The 16,358-nt window shown below is 42.4% G+C and overlaps 1 protein-coding gene across 15 annotated transcripts in view; it reads right to left on the reverse strand.

The window, feature by feature from the left end:
- SEPTIN10 (septin 10) overlaps positions 1-16,358 on the reverse strand; it is an 88,293-nt gene continuing 71,935 nt past the window's right edge. For 8 of the 15 annotated variants that reach the window (XM_053384327.1, XM_053384325.1, XM_053384326.1 and 5 more), the window contains 9 exons: positions 12,597-12,783; positions 10,141-10,302; positions 9,868-9,964; positions 8,565-8,721; positions 7,795-7,830; positions 5,203-5,335; positions 2,246-2,436; positions 1,881-2,043; positions 1-454 (listed from right to left, as the gene is read on the reverse strand). In XM_053384327.1, coding sequence (XP_053240302.1) covers positions 1,917-2,043; positions 2,246-2,436; positions 5,203-5,335; positions 7,795-7,830; positions 8,565-8,721; positions 9,868-9,964; positions 10,141-10,302; positions 12,597-12,783 — 1,090 coding nt within the window. In that variant the 3' untranslated portion in view covers positions 1-454; positions 1,881-1,916. Of the gene's footprint in view, positions 455-1,880; positions 2,044-2,245; positions 2,437-5,202; positions 5,336-7,794; positions 7,831-8,564; positions 8,722-9,867; positions 9,965-10,140; positions 10,303-12,596; positions 12,784-14,315; positions 14,520-16,358 lie in introns of those variants that run through there. The other 7 variants (XM_053384317.1, XM_053384319.1, XM_053384328.1 and 4 more) reach the window with 3 other exon arrangements.

Genomic DNA, 16,358 nt, shown 5'->3' on the forward strand with positions numbered 1-16,358 from the left:
CAGGTTTACATATTTTATTCAGTTCAATAAATGTTTCAAATGGGGGTATTCATTGATATGTAGTTAACACATTCAAGAAGCACCAGTTCTTTAAAACAGTTGCAATATATAACCATTTCTATGCTACGAGTATTCATAACACAAATAAAAATTCTTCTGTGGCACAGTGATCTTAGGTACAGCACTTAAAGTGAGTACAGCTTAGCCACAGGTGTAGAGTTTAAATACACATCAATAGCTTAAAAGAACTGTCATTTTATATTTTTTAATACAACAACCTACAGTACATTATGTGATACTAATTATACACTTTAATATACTTTTCCCTTTGTTAAACAGGAGTCAGTTTTCAAGTTAACTTGCATTAAAATGGGGGAAGGTGACCCAAGTTTCTTCATAGAGAACTGTGAAGAATTTATTCTTGTATTTATTCTTCTTTCACATAAAGCCAACGCTGAAACAGAAGGAGTTATATTAGGTATACCTTTTCTCCACAGAAAGCAAAGACTTTTGTCTTCCATGTATTTATATTTATTTTGATGAATATCAAATGGAGAGGACTTGAACTGACTCAAAGGTAGAGAAATATCACCATGGTACAGACTTTCTTTGACTGAATCACTTCAGACTACAATGAAAGTCCCTAGGTTTAATGGTACTTTCATCCAAAACTCAACAGCACACAAAGGCTTACAGCTTAGCCTTCTCCCTGACGTGATAGCAACAAATGACTAAAACAGGTACACAGGCTTCTGAAGTATTAAAAGTAGTTGCTAAGTCGTATTTATTTAATATGTGGCTATTCTTCCTACCTTTCTTTCATTGGTGGTAGACATGGGTTTCCCTGACAGATTCCAATCCAGTCACTGATCAAACTCAAACCTGCTTAGTTTCAGCAAAGTGTTTGCATCATATCCCTTCGGAATGTGCCCTGATAATTGAATATTTAGTAATTTCCATGAATGTATTTCAAGGTTGAATTAAATCAGGAGTAGGCAACCTAAGGCCCAGGGTTCTCAATCTGGCCTGTGGATGGTCCGGGAATCAGTGTGTTTTTACATGAGTAGAATGTGTCCTTTTACTTAAAATGCACCTCTGGGTTATTTGTGGGGCCTGCCTGGTGTTTTTACATGAGTAGAATGTGTGCTTTTATTTAAAATGCATCTCTGGGTTATTTGTGGGGCATAGGAATTCGTTCTTTTTTCCCCCCCAAAATATAGTCCAGCGCACCACATGGTCTGAGGGACGGTGGACTGGCCCACAGCTGAAAAAGGTTGCTGACCCCTGGATTAATTCACAGGTGAGAGTAAATGCAGTGTGAATCGGTGTCTGTCCATTCCATTGAGTTTCTCCTTCTGTCCCCCTGCAGCCCAAAATCTGCTCTGTTTAGTGCAGCTTAAAAGAAATGTCCTTTTATATACACTATTCTCAGCAGGCGGACCACCCCTCTGAAAAAAAAATTTAGGGACGTGTAACGGGTTGGAGGTAGGAGAAAAGAAAGTCACATAGTGCAATCAGATTTCTGCTGTGCAAGTTTGTGGAAATTGTTCTATGTTGCCCAACAGTCACTACTGAGAGGATGATATTTCTGATCATTTAATGACCTTGTCATCATTTAAAGCAGATTTCTAGCATTAAAATGAATTGCTTAGCATAGTTATTCCTTAAGAATAGTTGGAATTTTGAGCAGAACAGTTAGCGCAGCAAGAACCCCCTTCTCCACAATATTTGTTTGAGGTTGTTTATAATTCTGTAATAACTTCTGTCATCGCCACAAAACTACAAAGACTTTTGTGAATTTCAGAATATTCCTAGGAATGAAAAAAACACACATTGTGGCCATATGGATCTGTTTTCTATGACTTTTAAACATAACATACCTTAACCATATAACGTTTTCAAACTGCTTCCAAATTCTATTCATGGTGCTCCCTGTGGGCTCGTTCCCTTTCTAATCTCTCTTTCTCTCTCTCCTCCTGTATATTCACAAATTCCTGATCTCTGACATCAAAGCACAGGAGCTCAAGCCGAAAACCTTGATCCCTTAGGACAAATATTGAAAAGAAGAGTTCTCGTAAAAGTGTCTGATAGTATCAGTAAGAGTTTTGAACAAGTTAATACAAAACTCCCCCCCCCCCATATTTGGTACCTGATTAATTTATACTGCTTAAAATATTTATCTGAACTGGACAGTGTACCCTGTCCTAAAATCCAAATCCTACAATTTTATGGATTGATTACTTACTTTTTACGATCCTTATCTTTTTTATACCCAACAGTGGGCGTAGGGGGCAGTGGCCTCCCTTGGACTATTTCTGCGGCAGCTTTTCTGTCATTGAATGCAATCATTTCTTCTTCCAGGAGTCTTCTTTTCTCCTCCAATTTCATTCTCTCTTCTTGATCAAGCTGTTTTAAATGTTCAAACTCCAGCTGTAGCTAAAGTCAAGCACAAAAAGGTATCACTTCTGCCACAAGGTGGTAGCCTAGCACTTAATATACCATCTTCAGGAATCACAAGGTCAATTACAGAGACTGGTTTCCTTAACAAGTGTCAGAGTGTTCACTTACTATTTTCATAGTTCACTTATGGACACAAGCGCGCTAAAACCTTTTCTCAGAGTAACTTGGAACTGATTTCTTTATAATGACAAATGTGGACATCAGTTTTACTTATAAGAGCTTTTCAAGGGGGGTATCATTCTTTCAGAGCATCCCATAGTTAACTTCCCATTTCTTGCTAAATGAAGAACAGATCAAACATCTCCCAATTGAACAACACGGGTTACTGCCTTAATTAGCCCATCTTTCAATATGCATATGATACTATAAGTTATACTGTAAGCTTCTGGTCAACAATTTACTTTTAAATCAAAGGAGACTGATTTCAGTAAATTATGTTAGATCAACTTGTGATGTCATTAAGCATAGGAGCCAACTCTTAGGGGCCAAAGTCCCTTCGACCCCCACCCCACCATAAAATATTTGAGAGCTGCCACACACACACACACACACACACACACACACACACACACCCCAGTTGATTGACATTGCCATTCAAATAGTGTGTGTGTTTTAGGATCAATTATGCAGGACAGGGCTTACCTGGGATATCCCAATATTTTATTCAAGTTGGCACCCCTATCATTATGCAATTATGAAAGGCTGTTTCTATTGTTTCCTGGAACTCTGATCTAAATCAACAGCAAGTTGCCACATGAACTTGATGATCCTTGTGTGCTGAACAGCTGGATAGGAAAATGGAGTCCCCCACAGATGAGATGCCTATTTCACCATCTAATATCGCTGCACACCACCCCAATGTCTGAGCAGTGCGCAGGGGCACCAACAATAGGGGTGGAGGGAGATTCAGCTCCCTCAATATTTCTGGGCAGGGGGCTGAGTCCCGTCCCCAATATTCCTCCCCACCATCCCCTCCACCGCCCCCCTCTCCTGTACAGGGCTGTACAGTTCCTTTGCGCCAAGCTGCAGCTCTGCTTCTGGGTCCACTGGCAGAGGAAGGGGGTGCAGTGGGTGTCATCCCTGAGGGGCCACTCGCGGGTGGCTAGCCCCACCCCTGGGTGCACAGCCTATGCGCCGCTAACTCAGCCTCTGCCTGGGTCAGGTCTGACCTGGGAGGCGGAGAGAAGCAGAAGGGTTGCGGCAGCATTGCTGCTTCTCTCCTCAGCTGGGCAGCAATGATTCTTGTACCCAGCTAGGCCAGCGTAGAGAATTATTTTCACCCTCAGCATTCTCCATGCAGACAGGCGAGCACTGGCCTACTGGGTGAGGGAAAGAAGGCACGGAGGGTGATTTTCACTCTCTGCGTTCCCTGCTGCCATTGGGCAAGCGCTGGCCCATCAGGGTGGCGAGAGGTGAGGAGGGTGATTTTCAGCCTCCTCGCTCGCCACCGCCAACCGGCGAGCACTGGCATGCCAGGTCACGTGACACCGAGCCCCCTCAATGTGGGGGTCACCACCCCGTCAGTGTGATATTCTAAGCCAGGGGTCAACAAACTTTTTCAGCAGGGGGCCAGTCCACTGTCCCTCAGACCTTGTGGGGGGCCGGACTATATTTGGGGGGGGCGGGGAATGAATGGATTCCTATGCCCCACAAATAACCCAGAAATGCGTTTTAAATAAAAGCACACATTGTACTCATGTAAAAACGCGCTGATTCCCGGACCGTCCGTGTGCCCGATTTAGAAGGTGATTGGGCCAGATCCAGCCCCTGGGCCTTAGTTTGCCTACCCATGTTCTAGGCCAGCGGTTCTCAACCTGTGGGTCCCCAGATGTTGTTGGACTACAACTCCCATCATCCCTGAGCTCTGGCCTTGCTAGCTAGGGGTTATGGGAGTTGTAGTTCAACAACATCTGGGGACCCACAGGTTGAGAAAGGCTGTTCTAGGCATTTCAAGGCTTTGTTTCCTCAGAATGAGGGACAGCCAAGACTGTGGTGTATTTATGATATATGGTTTATTTACACATAAATATAACCTGAGGGGCTCACAGCATTAGTACCCCAAAAGGGTCTTGCTCCTTCCATAGCCGCAGCCTTGGATTCCAGCAGAAATCAGGCATGGCTCTATCTCTCTGGCTTCCATCTGCCTCTGGCTTCCACTTCACACACATCTCAGCTCTGGCCATCATCTTTCTAAGTATGGCAGTTATCTCATTTGTATTATGCAAAGTGCTGCATTCCCGTTCTCAACCATAGCAAATGGGAGCAGAAAAAGAAATGGAGGGACCCAGCACAGCAACACTGCAGTAGAGACCATCCTAACCTCCTATAAATAAATCACATCAACAACCAAATCAGAATCTGATAACCTTCTCCTTAATGCTGAATGTGCCTAGCCAATCAGCTCCAGCTGTGTGAACAAGTAAGAGGAGGAAGGGCTCTGCCACTCATTGCGAGACACTGGGAAGGGAAGAAGAGAGAGGTACCATGGCCATGTGGACACACACAAACAAACCAGGGGAGGAGACATATTTGGGACACAGCTGAATATTTAGTTGCAAGTCTCCCTGGTCCTGACTCATGATGGAATTCCAGCCATGATCTCCAAAGAAGGGCTGTACAATGCACACCATTCTCTCCAGTGCATTCTTCACTAGACTCTAGCCATCTTATTCTGCTGCTCCACATAATGTCTTCAAGCTACCACTACAACCAGATCAAGAACTGTAAGAGAGATGGGCTTACTTCTCGCTCAGCTTCTTTCAACTGTACTTCTTTCTCTTTGACCCTCCGAACAAACCTTTGCCTCATCTCTTCTTCTTTTTGCCGTAAACTGTTAAGGAATTCAAGCCGCTTAGCTTCATAAGTCTCCTGCAGACTGAGGATCATAAAATGTAAAATAGCCTTCAATCAGGGCTGGCCGCATTCACCCATTTTATTTACAAAACCCAACCACATTTGACCATCTTTCCTGTGCATGAGAGACTGTGAAAGTTCACAGGGAGATTAAAAGTTCAAGGAGATGTTTTGCTCAAGAAGGTGTGCACTGGAGAGTTACACCTGGTTCATCTTACAAACCTTGCAATTAAGGGGGGGCATGAGAACAGGTGTGGTCTGCTGTCTCACCACACTCACAGTGTTTCCTTCTGTTAAATTTATAAACTGGTTCTAAAAGCTCTTAGGACGGGACAAGCAGTGATGCTATGAATAGAATGCAGGGCAACAAATTAATCATGGTGAAGTGGACAAAGCATAGGTGGCCCTGGGCTTTTATTTTTGATCCTAAATGCATCTAACTTGGGGGTATACCTAATCAATTGAAATAGAACTTAATTTGAGAAAAATTTGGTCACTTCCAGATAACTTGTTTAATAAGCATTCAGCCTGATTTGCTTATGAAGAGATTAGACAACATAGTCATAGGGTATTTAATGTGCATTTATTCTGATTTCTTTGTGAGATTAGACAACATTAAGTCAAGCAAGTGTTATTCCACACTTTCCTGTTCAGCAGAGAAAATTCAGTTCTTTTATCACTGTGCATTTGCAGACCACCAAACAGATCTATCTACATCAACTAATGTACCCACTGGAATTATTGCCACATTTCAAAATCTGTAGTGATTATGTTTGACGGCAAAAGAAGATGTCATTTTCTCATTGTTTGCCTGGCTTTCTCATTCTTCTCCTCTTTACATGCCAGGCTAGAATCTCTTCTATCAGTTTTTTAAGCTTCCTCTCAGAATGCTGGATGTGTCCTTCCTTTTTGGCACACTGACAACTGGATATTCTCTCTACAAAGTCACTTTCCAGTAAAGAGACTACTCTGAACCAGACAAAGAGTAAAACTTGCTGATCTTACAGTTGAAAGCCGATTCCAATCTCACTGTAATACATACAATGTCAACAGCCAGAGGTCTTCCAACTATCTCACTCTTGGCATCTGTTAAAGAGTAAAGGTGCCTTTCGCTTAGAAAGCATTCTAATTCTTTTTAAAGGAACCCAGGTGTTAAGATGTCATTGTTGTAACTTTTTACACCAAGGGCAGGAGACCTGCCACCCTCCAGATGTTGCTGGGTGTCCAGCTCCCATCAGCCACAGCCAACATCTGGAGGACCACAGATTTTCCACCCCGTTTTCCACCCTAACTAGGTTCAGTGTTAGGTGATATCATCTTATTGCACCAAGTCTAACTGCTGCATGTGCTTCTTCCCTGCTTTTAAACTGAGATAACAAAACCAGTTACAGCTTCTTCAAGTTCAGTATCTAACTGGATAGAAGCAGATGAAGCTAGCCCTTTGCAAATCGGTACCCATTCCTTTTTAGTCAGGCATATAACTTTTCCTAGAGAAGCAAGTTTGGGAGGAACAGCTGGCTCATCCCGTTTCTAGCAACAACTTGCAATGCAAGGTGTTTATTGGTTGGCTGCTATGGCGATTATGAGGCTACACCCCTAACCACCAATGAATCCATCCAGGTTAATGTCATGCTTCTGGCATGTGTAAAGGTAGGCTGCAAGAAGTATTGGACAAGTGGGGGGGGGGAGACCAAAGGCCAGTGCTGGATTCAGAGCAGCGTAGATGTGCCTTAGATGAGTGGAGGTAGAGCCAAATGTAAGTTCATCTCACAGGGGGGGTAAGAAAACAATTTACCAGCTCACATTGGAAGGTAAGTCTTCAACTCCTTACTGTTCAACAGGGAGAAGAACAGCAGCATCTTTTCAGAAAGGTTATGTCCAAGGTGAGATTGTGTCCCCTTTTTTGATTCTGATCTTACCAACACAGTTAAGGCAAGTTAATTGTCAACTTCCCTGTTTTTACAGAACTATTATTTATTCTAGTCACAGATCATGTTCTATTGCAGAAGTTAAATGTTAGTACTGCAGCGACTACTGTAAATGAAGTCTGTTTTGAGGCCAGCACGCATCTCGCATATCTGTTTAGAACATCAATGAGAAAGAAAGAAAGAAAGAAAGAAAGAAAGAAAGAAAGAAAGAAAGAAAGAAAGAAATTTAATTGGTATTTAAGAACATAGGAAACTCCTTATACCAAATTAGGCTATTTGTCCACCGGATCTAGAAATTGTCTAATCCGACAGGAAGTACCTTTCTCCGGGGTCTATGGTCCCCTACCCATATTTGTAAGATGAAGAATTAGTACACAGCTGGAGACATTATGAGTTGCACTTGAGGTAATTCAATAATAGTTCCAAATCAGTACTGGGATCATGTCACTATTGGTTTCTGTAAGACCAAACTGTCTCTTTCTAAAACACACATATACAGAGAGAGGATTTTAAAAACTTTAATTCCATCATTCTACACTATAAGGCAACATACCTTTCTCTATGAGTTGTCTTTTTGGAATCTGGAATCCTAAAAACAAAACAAAGATACGGATTTATCAAATTGTAGTGTGCTTCCACTATTCTGTCTAAGGAACCTGGTTTTATGTTATCCTGGCTCACAGAAAGAAACTGATACCATTCCAAGTTTCTAAAAGTTAAAGGAATTTCCTGTTTTCTTATGGAAATATAACACTGAAAAAATTATGTACTTAATTTTAAAAATGATGGGTGGTATTTAACTAAGACTTACTCAGGGTAGATTTCAATCGTTAGTCCTTTTCATTAATTTTAATGGATCTTATTCTGAGTAAGTCTTAACTGAATACCACCTAAGATTTGTATTTAGCACTTACAAACAACTATGCATGTGGAGTACACTTATAAAGCTTTCAGAAGCCTTGTACTCATATAACACAAAGCCAAAACATGGCTTAGACTTAAGTCAGAAAGAACAAGCACGTGGGGACCCAAAAGGAAAATTGCAGCCACTTCGCTCCTCCCCCCATCATGCTGTTGCCATGCTACTTGGAGCTAAGCTATGGGGTCAGATTCAACAAAGGGGCCCCACTAGCAGAAGTCTGTGCAATAGCACATTTTCCTCCCCCTCCTCCCCCCATGCGCCCCCCATAAATTGGCTAAGGGGTGTGCAAACAGTTTTAATTACACACTTAAGATTCAAGATACCTTCAGAAAAGTAATTACAAAAGCCATGTTGGGAATTGGTTTAACTATTAAAAACATAGGAAAGGCTCGCTCTCTTACTTGATTTGATCAGTGTCTCGGAAGCCCATCTCTTCCAGTTTATACTGCCGGTACAGTTCATAATGAACAGAACAAGTTTGTTCTATCAAGTCTTCCATATTTGTACAAATCATCATTTCCCGGAGCTTCACAAAATCACAGTGGTTCTCATTCTCCACTAATGAAATGAAATAAGATATCAGCTCTATCCTATTGGAATTTACCACGGGATGCAGGAAACACCCCCCAAAAGCCCTTTCACGCTGGGATTGCGGGGCGAGGGATTGCAGGGGGGGGTATTGAGCAGAGGCAGTCTTTCCCATCCATCTCATACATTTTGCAAGGGTCCCCTGAACCACAAGGAGAGGCTTTCTGATGGGTAGCAGTTGCAAAGATGGGATCAGGAAATTCCTCTTCCAAATGCATCTGCCAACTCAGAGGCAGATGTGAGGTACTGGAAGGCAGAAGAGGTATCACCCCCCTCCCCAATTCCTCACCATCCAGGACAGATTATATGCCCTCACTGGACTTCTCCAGCTCAGACAACACCCCTCCAATTCATCCCTCACCACTCCCACACCATAAACGCCATAATTTGCAGAATAGTCCTTTAAAAGAAAGATCAGTTACTCAGAGTGGGTAGGGCTAATAAGAGGGTTTGGGCCAGCCTTTATAACGTCTCAGAAGGCTTCAGCATAATTCTGAGGCAACAGCTCTCCTTAAACTAATCCTAGCAAGCTCCGGCTGCTGTGGGCAATCCAGACTGCTGACTAGCTGCCTTTTTGCTTTGTGGCTGGTAAGCGTGCATCCCATAATTTCCTGCTGAAATCTTGTGCCTTTTTACATCACGAATGTTCTGTGTACTGTTTCACTTTTGTTGCTGTACAGTGCAAGAGTGTCCCTCCAGACGGCAACAATACAATAATATTGGGGAAGTATCACTGTGCAACTAATAAAGCAGACTGGTTGATACATGGACTGTCCTGTCTAAATCCATTACTAATGCAATATTATTGTGTTGATGAAGTGTTGCAGAATGTGCCTGTGAAAAAGGAACAGTCCTGGGAAAGTAGACTCATGGTACTGCTACAGATCACCAGTTAAATCACAAAGCCTAGAATATTGCCTGGTACACAAATCTGACAAAAAGATGCTATGCTCATTCAGGAGGCTTCAAAAAGAAGAAAGCATTTCTATAAAGATACTGCAAAATGTGAACTTTATCAGTTGAGAAGCAGACAATTAACCATGCAAAGTTACTATCACTGCTGACTATCTTAGGAAACTAATTCTGGAAAAAGTGAGAGTTCAAACTCTTCTTTACCTTCCACTACGCCCCAAGGATACTGGCGAGCTTTTACTGTTTTGTCTCCAACTTTTACCTCTTCCAAACTCCCCACTACTGCAAATGGCAAGTGTGCCTGCAAAACAGAGAGTAAATAAATTTGTACTGCTGTCAACACTAAGAATAAATAAATGAAAAATGCAATATATACAACATGTAGCCTAATTACATGAAAGACCATCACACCTGTCAAAAGTAAGGTGAAATCCCATTAAAATACTTACATTCTAATACTTGTAGTGAAGTACTTACATTCATGTTAGCATTAATGTTAGCAATGCTCTCATCATCTGTTGGAAACTGATATATCTGGAGTCTACTACTGACCAGTTCACTCATGATGTTGACCTTAAACTGCTGTAGTTCAGTTTTAGAAATTGTATCAGCTTTGGCTATAAGGGGAATAATGTTCACCTATTAAAGAAATAAGAAGTATAGTATTCATAAAAGCCAAATCTGCAAGTAATCTGAACTTTTTAAACACAAATTACCATGTCACTGAAAAAGCAAGGTGCTTTTTAAACAGAGTAGCAAAACAGCTCTTCAGTACCATGAACTTGCTAAAATAATAATAATAATAATAATAATAATAATAATAATTAAAAAAAACGACAACTTGCAGTTTCTACTTATCCGTATAGCTCAGTTTTCCATTTTACCAGAAATACTGCGAAAACTTTACCAGAATAAAACATCATCATCAAAAACAGTTATCATCACAATTTTTTGTTTTGTTTTACCTAGGGCATTGATGTATTGCATTTTGTATAATGTTTTATGTATAATGAATTACCTAACAAAAAGGCAACGATTGCCACAATGATTCCCTTGCAAGCAATTGTAGGCTTTTTGTACTTCAACAAAACGTACTGCTAGCTACTGTGAAATACGTTTCTTGTTTCTGGATGTGCCTTTTCTTTTGCCTTCCTCGTTTACAAACCAAACATATCCCTTGTGAGCTGACAGCATTTTAGAGCTTCTGAAGAACTATTGGCAAATGTAAGCAAGTGAAAACCCTTGATATGAATCATGCAGAGAACTAGCTTTCCTGTCTGCCTGCCATTTGGCTAAAGGTATAGGAGAGAATGTTTATATCGCTGCTCGGAGTATAAAATTTTTGTACTATATACACATTTCTATATGTCTTCCCTTGACTCAGCTACAAGCTAAAAAAAAAAAAAGGTCAGATTTAAGTCTTCCGCACATTCAAAATACCTGATTAGGATTTTTAAGGCAACCAATCTTCTGCCCTTAAAGTAAGGTTGGGGAACCTCTTTCAATAATGCTTCTTTATTATCTGGATGGAGGACAGAGGGGTGTGCAAGTGTGTGCGGAAACTAACCTACTTTACAAAGATAAAATCTGTTGCTCCTCTATTCCCTTTTGCCTCTGGCCCCATCCACCATTGCTAAGTGGCCCTCGGAAAGCTGCCTAGAAGGGGAAACGGCCCTTAGCTGAAAAAGGACCTGCACCTGTGCATTAAAGTTTATCCACCTATAGTCGAATGGAAATGCAAGTGGAAGAGTTGGGTGGAATTATGGGGTAGAGGTGATTGTGTGGAGAAGGGGAAAGGGTAAGACTGAAAGCGACCTAGTCCATGGCCAACATTGTCAAATCACATGTTTATAAAATGAGCTACTGATTTAAACTCCATTTAAACCCAGGTTAGGGACGCGGGTGGCGCTTTGGGTTAAACCACAGAGCCTAGGGCTTGCCGATCAGAAGGTCAGCAGTGCAAAGCCCTGCGACGGGGTGAGCTCCCGTTGCTCGGTCCCTGCTCCTGCCAACCTAGCAGTTCAAAAGCACAAAGTGCAAGTAGATAAATAGGTACTGCTCTGGCGGGAAGGTAAACGGCGTTTCCGTGCACTGCTCTGGTTCGCCAGAAGCAGCTTAGTCATGCTGGCCACATGACCCGGAAGCTGTACACTGGCTCCCTCGGCCAATATAGCGAGATGAGCGCCGCAACCCCAGAGTCGGCCACGACTGGACCTAATGGTCAGGGGTCCCTTTACCTAAACCCAGGTTGCCTTAAAATCCTGAAAATAATTTAAGGTACACCTCAAAGAGAGGTACAGCTTAGGCATAGGTTCATAGCCTCAGCCCCTTCCAGCATCATACCCTTTACGGAAGTTGTATTTGGAGACTGGTTATGGCGCTTGCTTGCCTGGATAGAGAGATACGTAGAGACCTTTAAATTTATGTGGTTGGAAAACAGCCTTCTAAAAGTCACATCCTTTACTCTTGCCATGTGGCTCCTGGAAAACTATTGACAAGGGAATGTGGTCCTCTGGCTGGAGGGCCCCACCTCTGGTTTTCATCATCAGCTAGAAGTAGGCCATATTGGAAGATAGGTACCAGACAAGACTAAAGTGACGACTGGCAAATGAATAAGAAGGCAATTCTGCCTATATAACTGTACTAGAGTTTTAACTTACTTACTGACGTTGCTGCTTTATAAAAGTCAAAAATTTAAATAGTTGGCTGAACCACTGTGATTTATTATTTAAGTATCTGCAAAAGACTCTGTACTTAAAATTTAAAATGATTTTTCTCACCTTCTGAGTAGCGCTTGTTTTACTTAACGTTGTAAGATCTTAAAAGCATGGTGAGCATTTATTTTAATTAGCAGGGAATATCTTGCACAAGTTAGAACCTTATCAAACAACGACATAAAATACTGAAGTTGAATTCTGGTTTTAATATCTTACCTTCCTAGAAAGATTTTTCATGGTTACTAAATCAAGAGTTTTCAGGGAATGCCCTGTGGGTGAAATAAAGTAGAGGCACACATGGATACGAGTATCACGGTAATTATACAAGGAACGATTAATTTTCAGCTCTTCCTGGAGGTAGGCTTCAAACTGTGCATCTACATAATCCACTATTGGCTGATAGCTGCAGGGAAGGGGGAAAATATTTGACAAAGGACAAAGGTTGAGTTTAACTCTAATACACTGATAAACACAAATTGCCAAGGGACAGTAAAACAGCAGTGACATTAGTATAAATTCAGCGAAATTCTTAGGAAATCTTAGGAAATTATTCTCTAAAGTATATGCTCATAAAAAGACAAAGCCTCTTGACCTGAATATTATCATCCTAAACCAAAACAAGGGCACATCCACAGAAGTCCATACATTTTGGCTGGCCTTGGTAACCAAATCGGGAGTTGCCTCAACCCTGCCGAAAAATAACTGGGAGTTTTACTGACCTCACACAAAACTTTGGAGACAAGCACCTCTGAAGCTCAGCCCCATCAGCTGTTATCCCATTATCTCCCTGCCAAGCTCCAAACTGAGAAGGGCGATGTTGCACTGCTCTTCCAAGCTCCTCTCTAGGATGCTTGTGAATCTAAACCATCAACATCACCTCTCCGCACTAAGCAGTGCTCACTCACCAATGCATCCCCGTCCTTTCCAGCCCATACTAACTGGAGGAGTGGGATATGTTGTGTGGTGGGCAGCATGCACTGAGCACTGCCTAGCACTGACAGGTGTGAAGAAGAGGAAGAAGATCAAAAGGGCAAGTTCGGTGTTTTGCAGAGCACCTTTAAAACACAGCATCACATAAATGACCCCCTAACTTCTTCCTGAGCTTAGAGGGGACTCCATGCTGCTTCCTCGTTGCCTCCCCCCCCCCATCTGTCCTCCCAGCTCTGTGACTGCTGTAACAGCCCATTCTTCTCTTCCCATTGCTTAAGTGAGAAACAAGCAGTTGCTTCTACCGCCTCTCTCTCCAGTCTCTCAGTGTTGGGGTGCAAGCTTTACCCTGACCTGGAGCATAGGAAGTTGCCTTACATACTGAGTAAGACCCATGGGTCCATCTAGCTTAATGCTGCCTGCACTGGCTGGCAGTGGCTCTCCCAAGTTTGAGACAGGGAGTCTTGAAGGATTTTAATTTAGGGTCACCTCTCTGGAGATATGACATTAAGCAAATCAGGATATCTGATTGCAGCTCTTTCAACTATCAAGCAGATTGTAGTTATGTAAGGTTGTTGCCAATAAGTTGGACAATTTATCAGAAAACACCAGAATTAGTTTATAAGGAATAATTTATTATAAAGTTCCTAATACAGAAAAGAAAAGGGTAAAGGTAGTTGATATCAATTGCAATGCAGCAAAGTATGTTTTCTAGCTACAGTGGTACCTCAGGTTAAGTACTTAATTCGTTCCGGAGGTCCGTTCTTAACCTGAAACTGTTCTTAACCTGAAGCACCACTTTAGCTAATGGGACCTCCCGCTGCCACTGTGCCGCCGGAGCACAATTTCTGTTCTCACCCTGAAGCAAAGTTCTTAACCCGAGGTAATATTTCTGGGTTAGCGGAGTCTGTAACCTGAAGGGTATGTAACCTGAAGCGTATGTAACCCGAGGTACCACTGTAGTTCTGAAGGGAAGACAAATGGCCCAACTTTGAATGGCTTATATACCTTTGAATTGCTTTTAGCAAGCAGCATTGTCAAAGCTGTCTAGCTCTCCCATTGGTCAAGCACAGATACCAGGCCCACACTGATAGTCCCTCTCCCACTGACAGCAAAATCCCAATCTCTGAGAATCAATTCAGACTGTCCCTGCTGACAGATAATCACTATCTGAGCCCACTCAGATAGTCAGAGATGCCATCTGCCCACCTAGACAGAAAAGTCCTTATATGACTCTTAAACTGTCAGCATCTCACTTGAATTCCACACACACACTCTTTCCTGATTGGCTGCCGGTTTCGCCAGCTCTCACTGGTTGCTGGGTCACCAGGAGGCAGACCCAGAGCCTGTCCATAACAGTCCTGACCCCAGCTGCCCAGCTCTCACACCTCCCCTCATCTCCCCCAGGGCCACAAGAACAGAGGAGACAGTAAGCCAGGGAAGAACATCAGAGCCGTTGCCTAAGTAATCAGCTAGCTGCACAAGGGCTACTTGGGAGGAGTGGGAAGAACACAGAAACAACTGCTTGGATCATGGTCTGAGAGGAGTCAGAAACAGCTTGAACCTTCAGCGTCAGTGTAAGTTGGTTGTCTGAGCTTCTTCACTGCTGAAGCCCCAGAACTCAGCCTAGCTCCAAGTTCCAGCTTTCCTGACCTGTGGAAATGGACACTCAGCACTAGACAATGATGGGTAGGGAAGCTGCCATTGTTGCCCAATATGCAGCACCACACAACCCCATTATATTCAGCTGAGGGTGGAAGAGAAGGGGTTGCACTGGAAGGATGTAGTTAGTTCACACACAACCAGTTCTTAGCACAAAGAAGTGCTGGGAAGGGGGGAAAGAGAGATGGTGCTGGGAACAGGTTAAATGAGAGTGAGGATACAGGAGCACATAGCTTGAGTTGGTGGGGACAGCTTGTCACGCTGGCCAGAGGGGAAAGGGCTTCACCAAATGGGAAATGGTGAGCAGATTTGTGAATGACTGACAATCCAGCACAAACCAGTTGCTTTCAAGTGCCCTTGGCCATAACTGTTTCAATGGCGCTTCAGTTCCACACATCACAGGACCTTCATTCCTTTAACTTTATTTACCGTATTTATTTCAGGTATTTCTTCACGACCCTTCCTCAAAAGATTCCAGATTCACAAAACATAAAAATACAATTTAAAGCAAATAAAAGTAACAAAATACAACAGACAAAATTAAAATAAACAGAATCACTGGATCGTGCCAATTCATCCTAAGAAAATGGCCCAAATCCAAATAACTGTTCATCTAGCCTAAAGGCACTTTGTTTTTCTTCAAACAGCTGTTCCTATGTGACAGGCAGCAGCCTCCTTCCAGCTGCTCAGTCGGGGAGAAAGTCAAAGTTGCAGTGGGCATACATAAGCCTTTGGGTAAGAATGAAGTAGGTATCTGGGTCCTAGACAATGTTATCAGAATTGGAGTCCTTTTCTAAAATATTCTGTCAATTTAGTGATAACTGAAATTGTTTTCCAGATCAGCACACATAAAGTGAAAGTCTTGCTGATAAGTCATAAATCTGGAAATGTTTACCTCATTTCTCTAAATAACTCTGGTTATGGGTGGGTGTGTTAACTATGTCAATAAATTTAAATAAAATGAAATCAATAAGCCTATCATAGAATCATAGAGTTGGAAGAGACCACAAGGGCCATCGAGTCCAACTCCCTGCCAAGCAGGAAACACCATCAGAGCACTCCTGACATATGGTTGTCAAGCCTCTGCTTAAAGACCTCCAAAGAAGGAGACTCCACCACACTCCTTGGCAGCAAATTCCACTGTCAAACAGCTCTTACTGTCAGGAAGTTCTTCCTAATGTTTAGGTGGAATCTTCTTTCTTGTAGTTTGGAACCATTGCTCCGTGTCCGCTTCTCTGGAGCAGCAGAAAACAACCTTTCTCCCTCCTCTATGTGACATCCTTTTATATATTTGAACATGGCTATCATATCACCCCTTAACCTCCTCTTCTCCAGGCTAAACATGCCCAGCTCCCTTAGCCGTTCCTCATAAGGCATCGTTTCCAGGCC

This window comes from Podarcis raffonei, chromosome 4, assembly GCF_027172205.1.
Source record: "Podarcis raffonei isolate rPodRaf1 chromosome 4, rPodRaf1.pri, whole genome shotgun sequence".
In the NCBI taxonomy this organism is placed as follows: domain Eukaryota; kingdom Metazoa; phylum Chordata; class Lepidosauria; order Squamata; family Lacertidae; genus Podarcis; species Podarcis raffonei.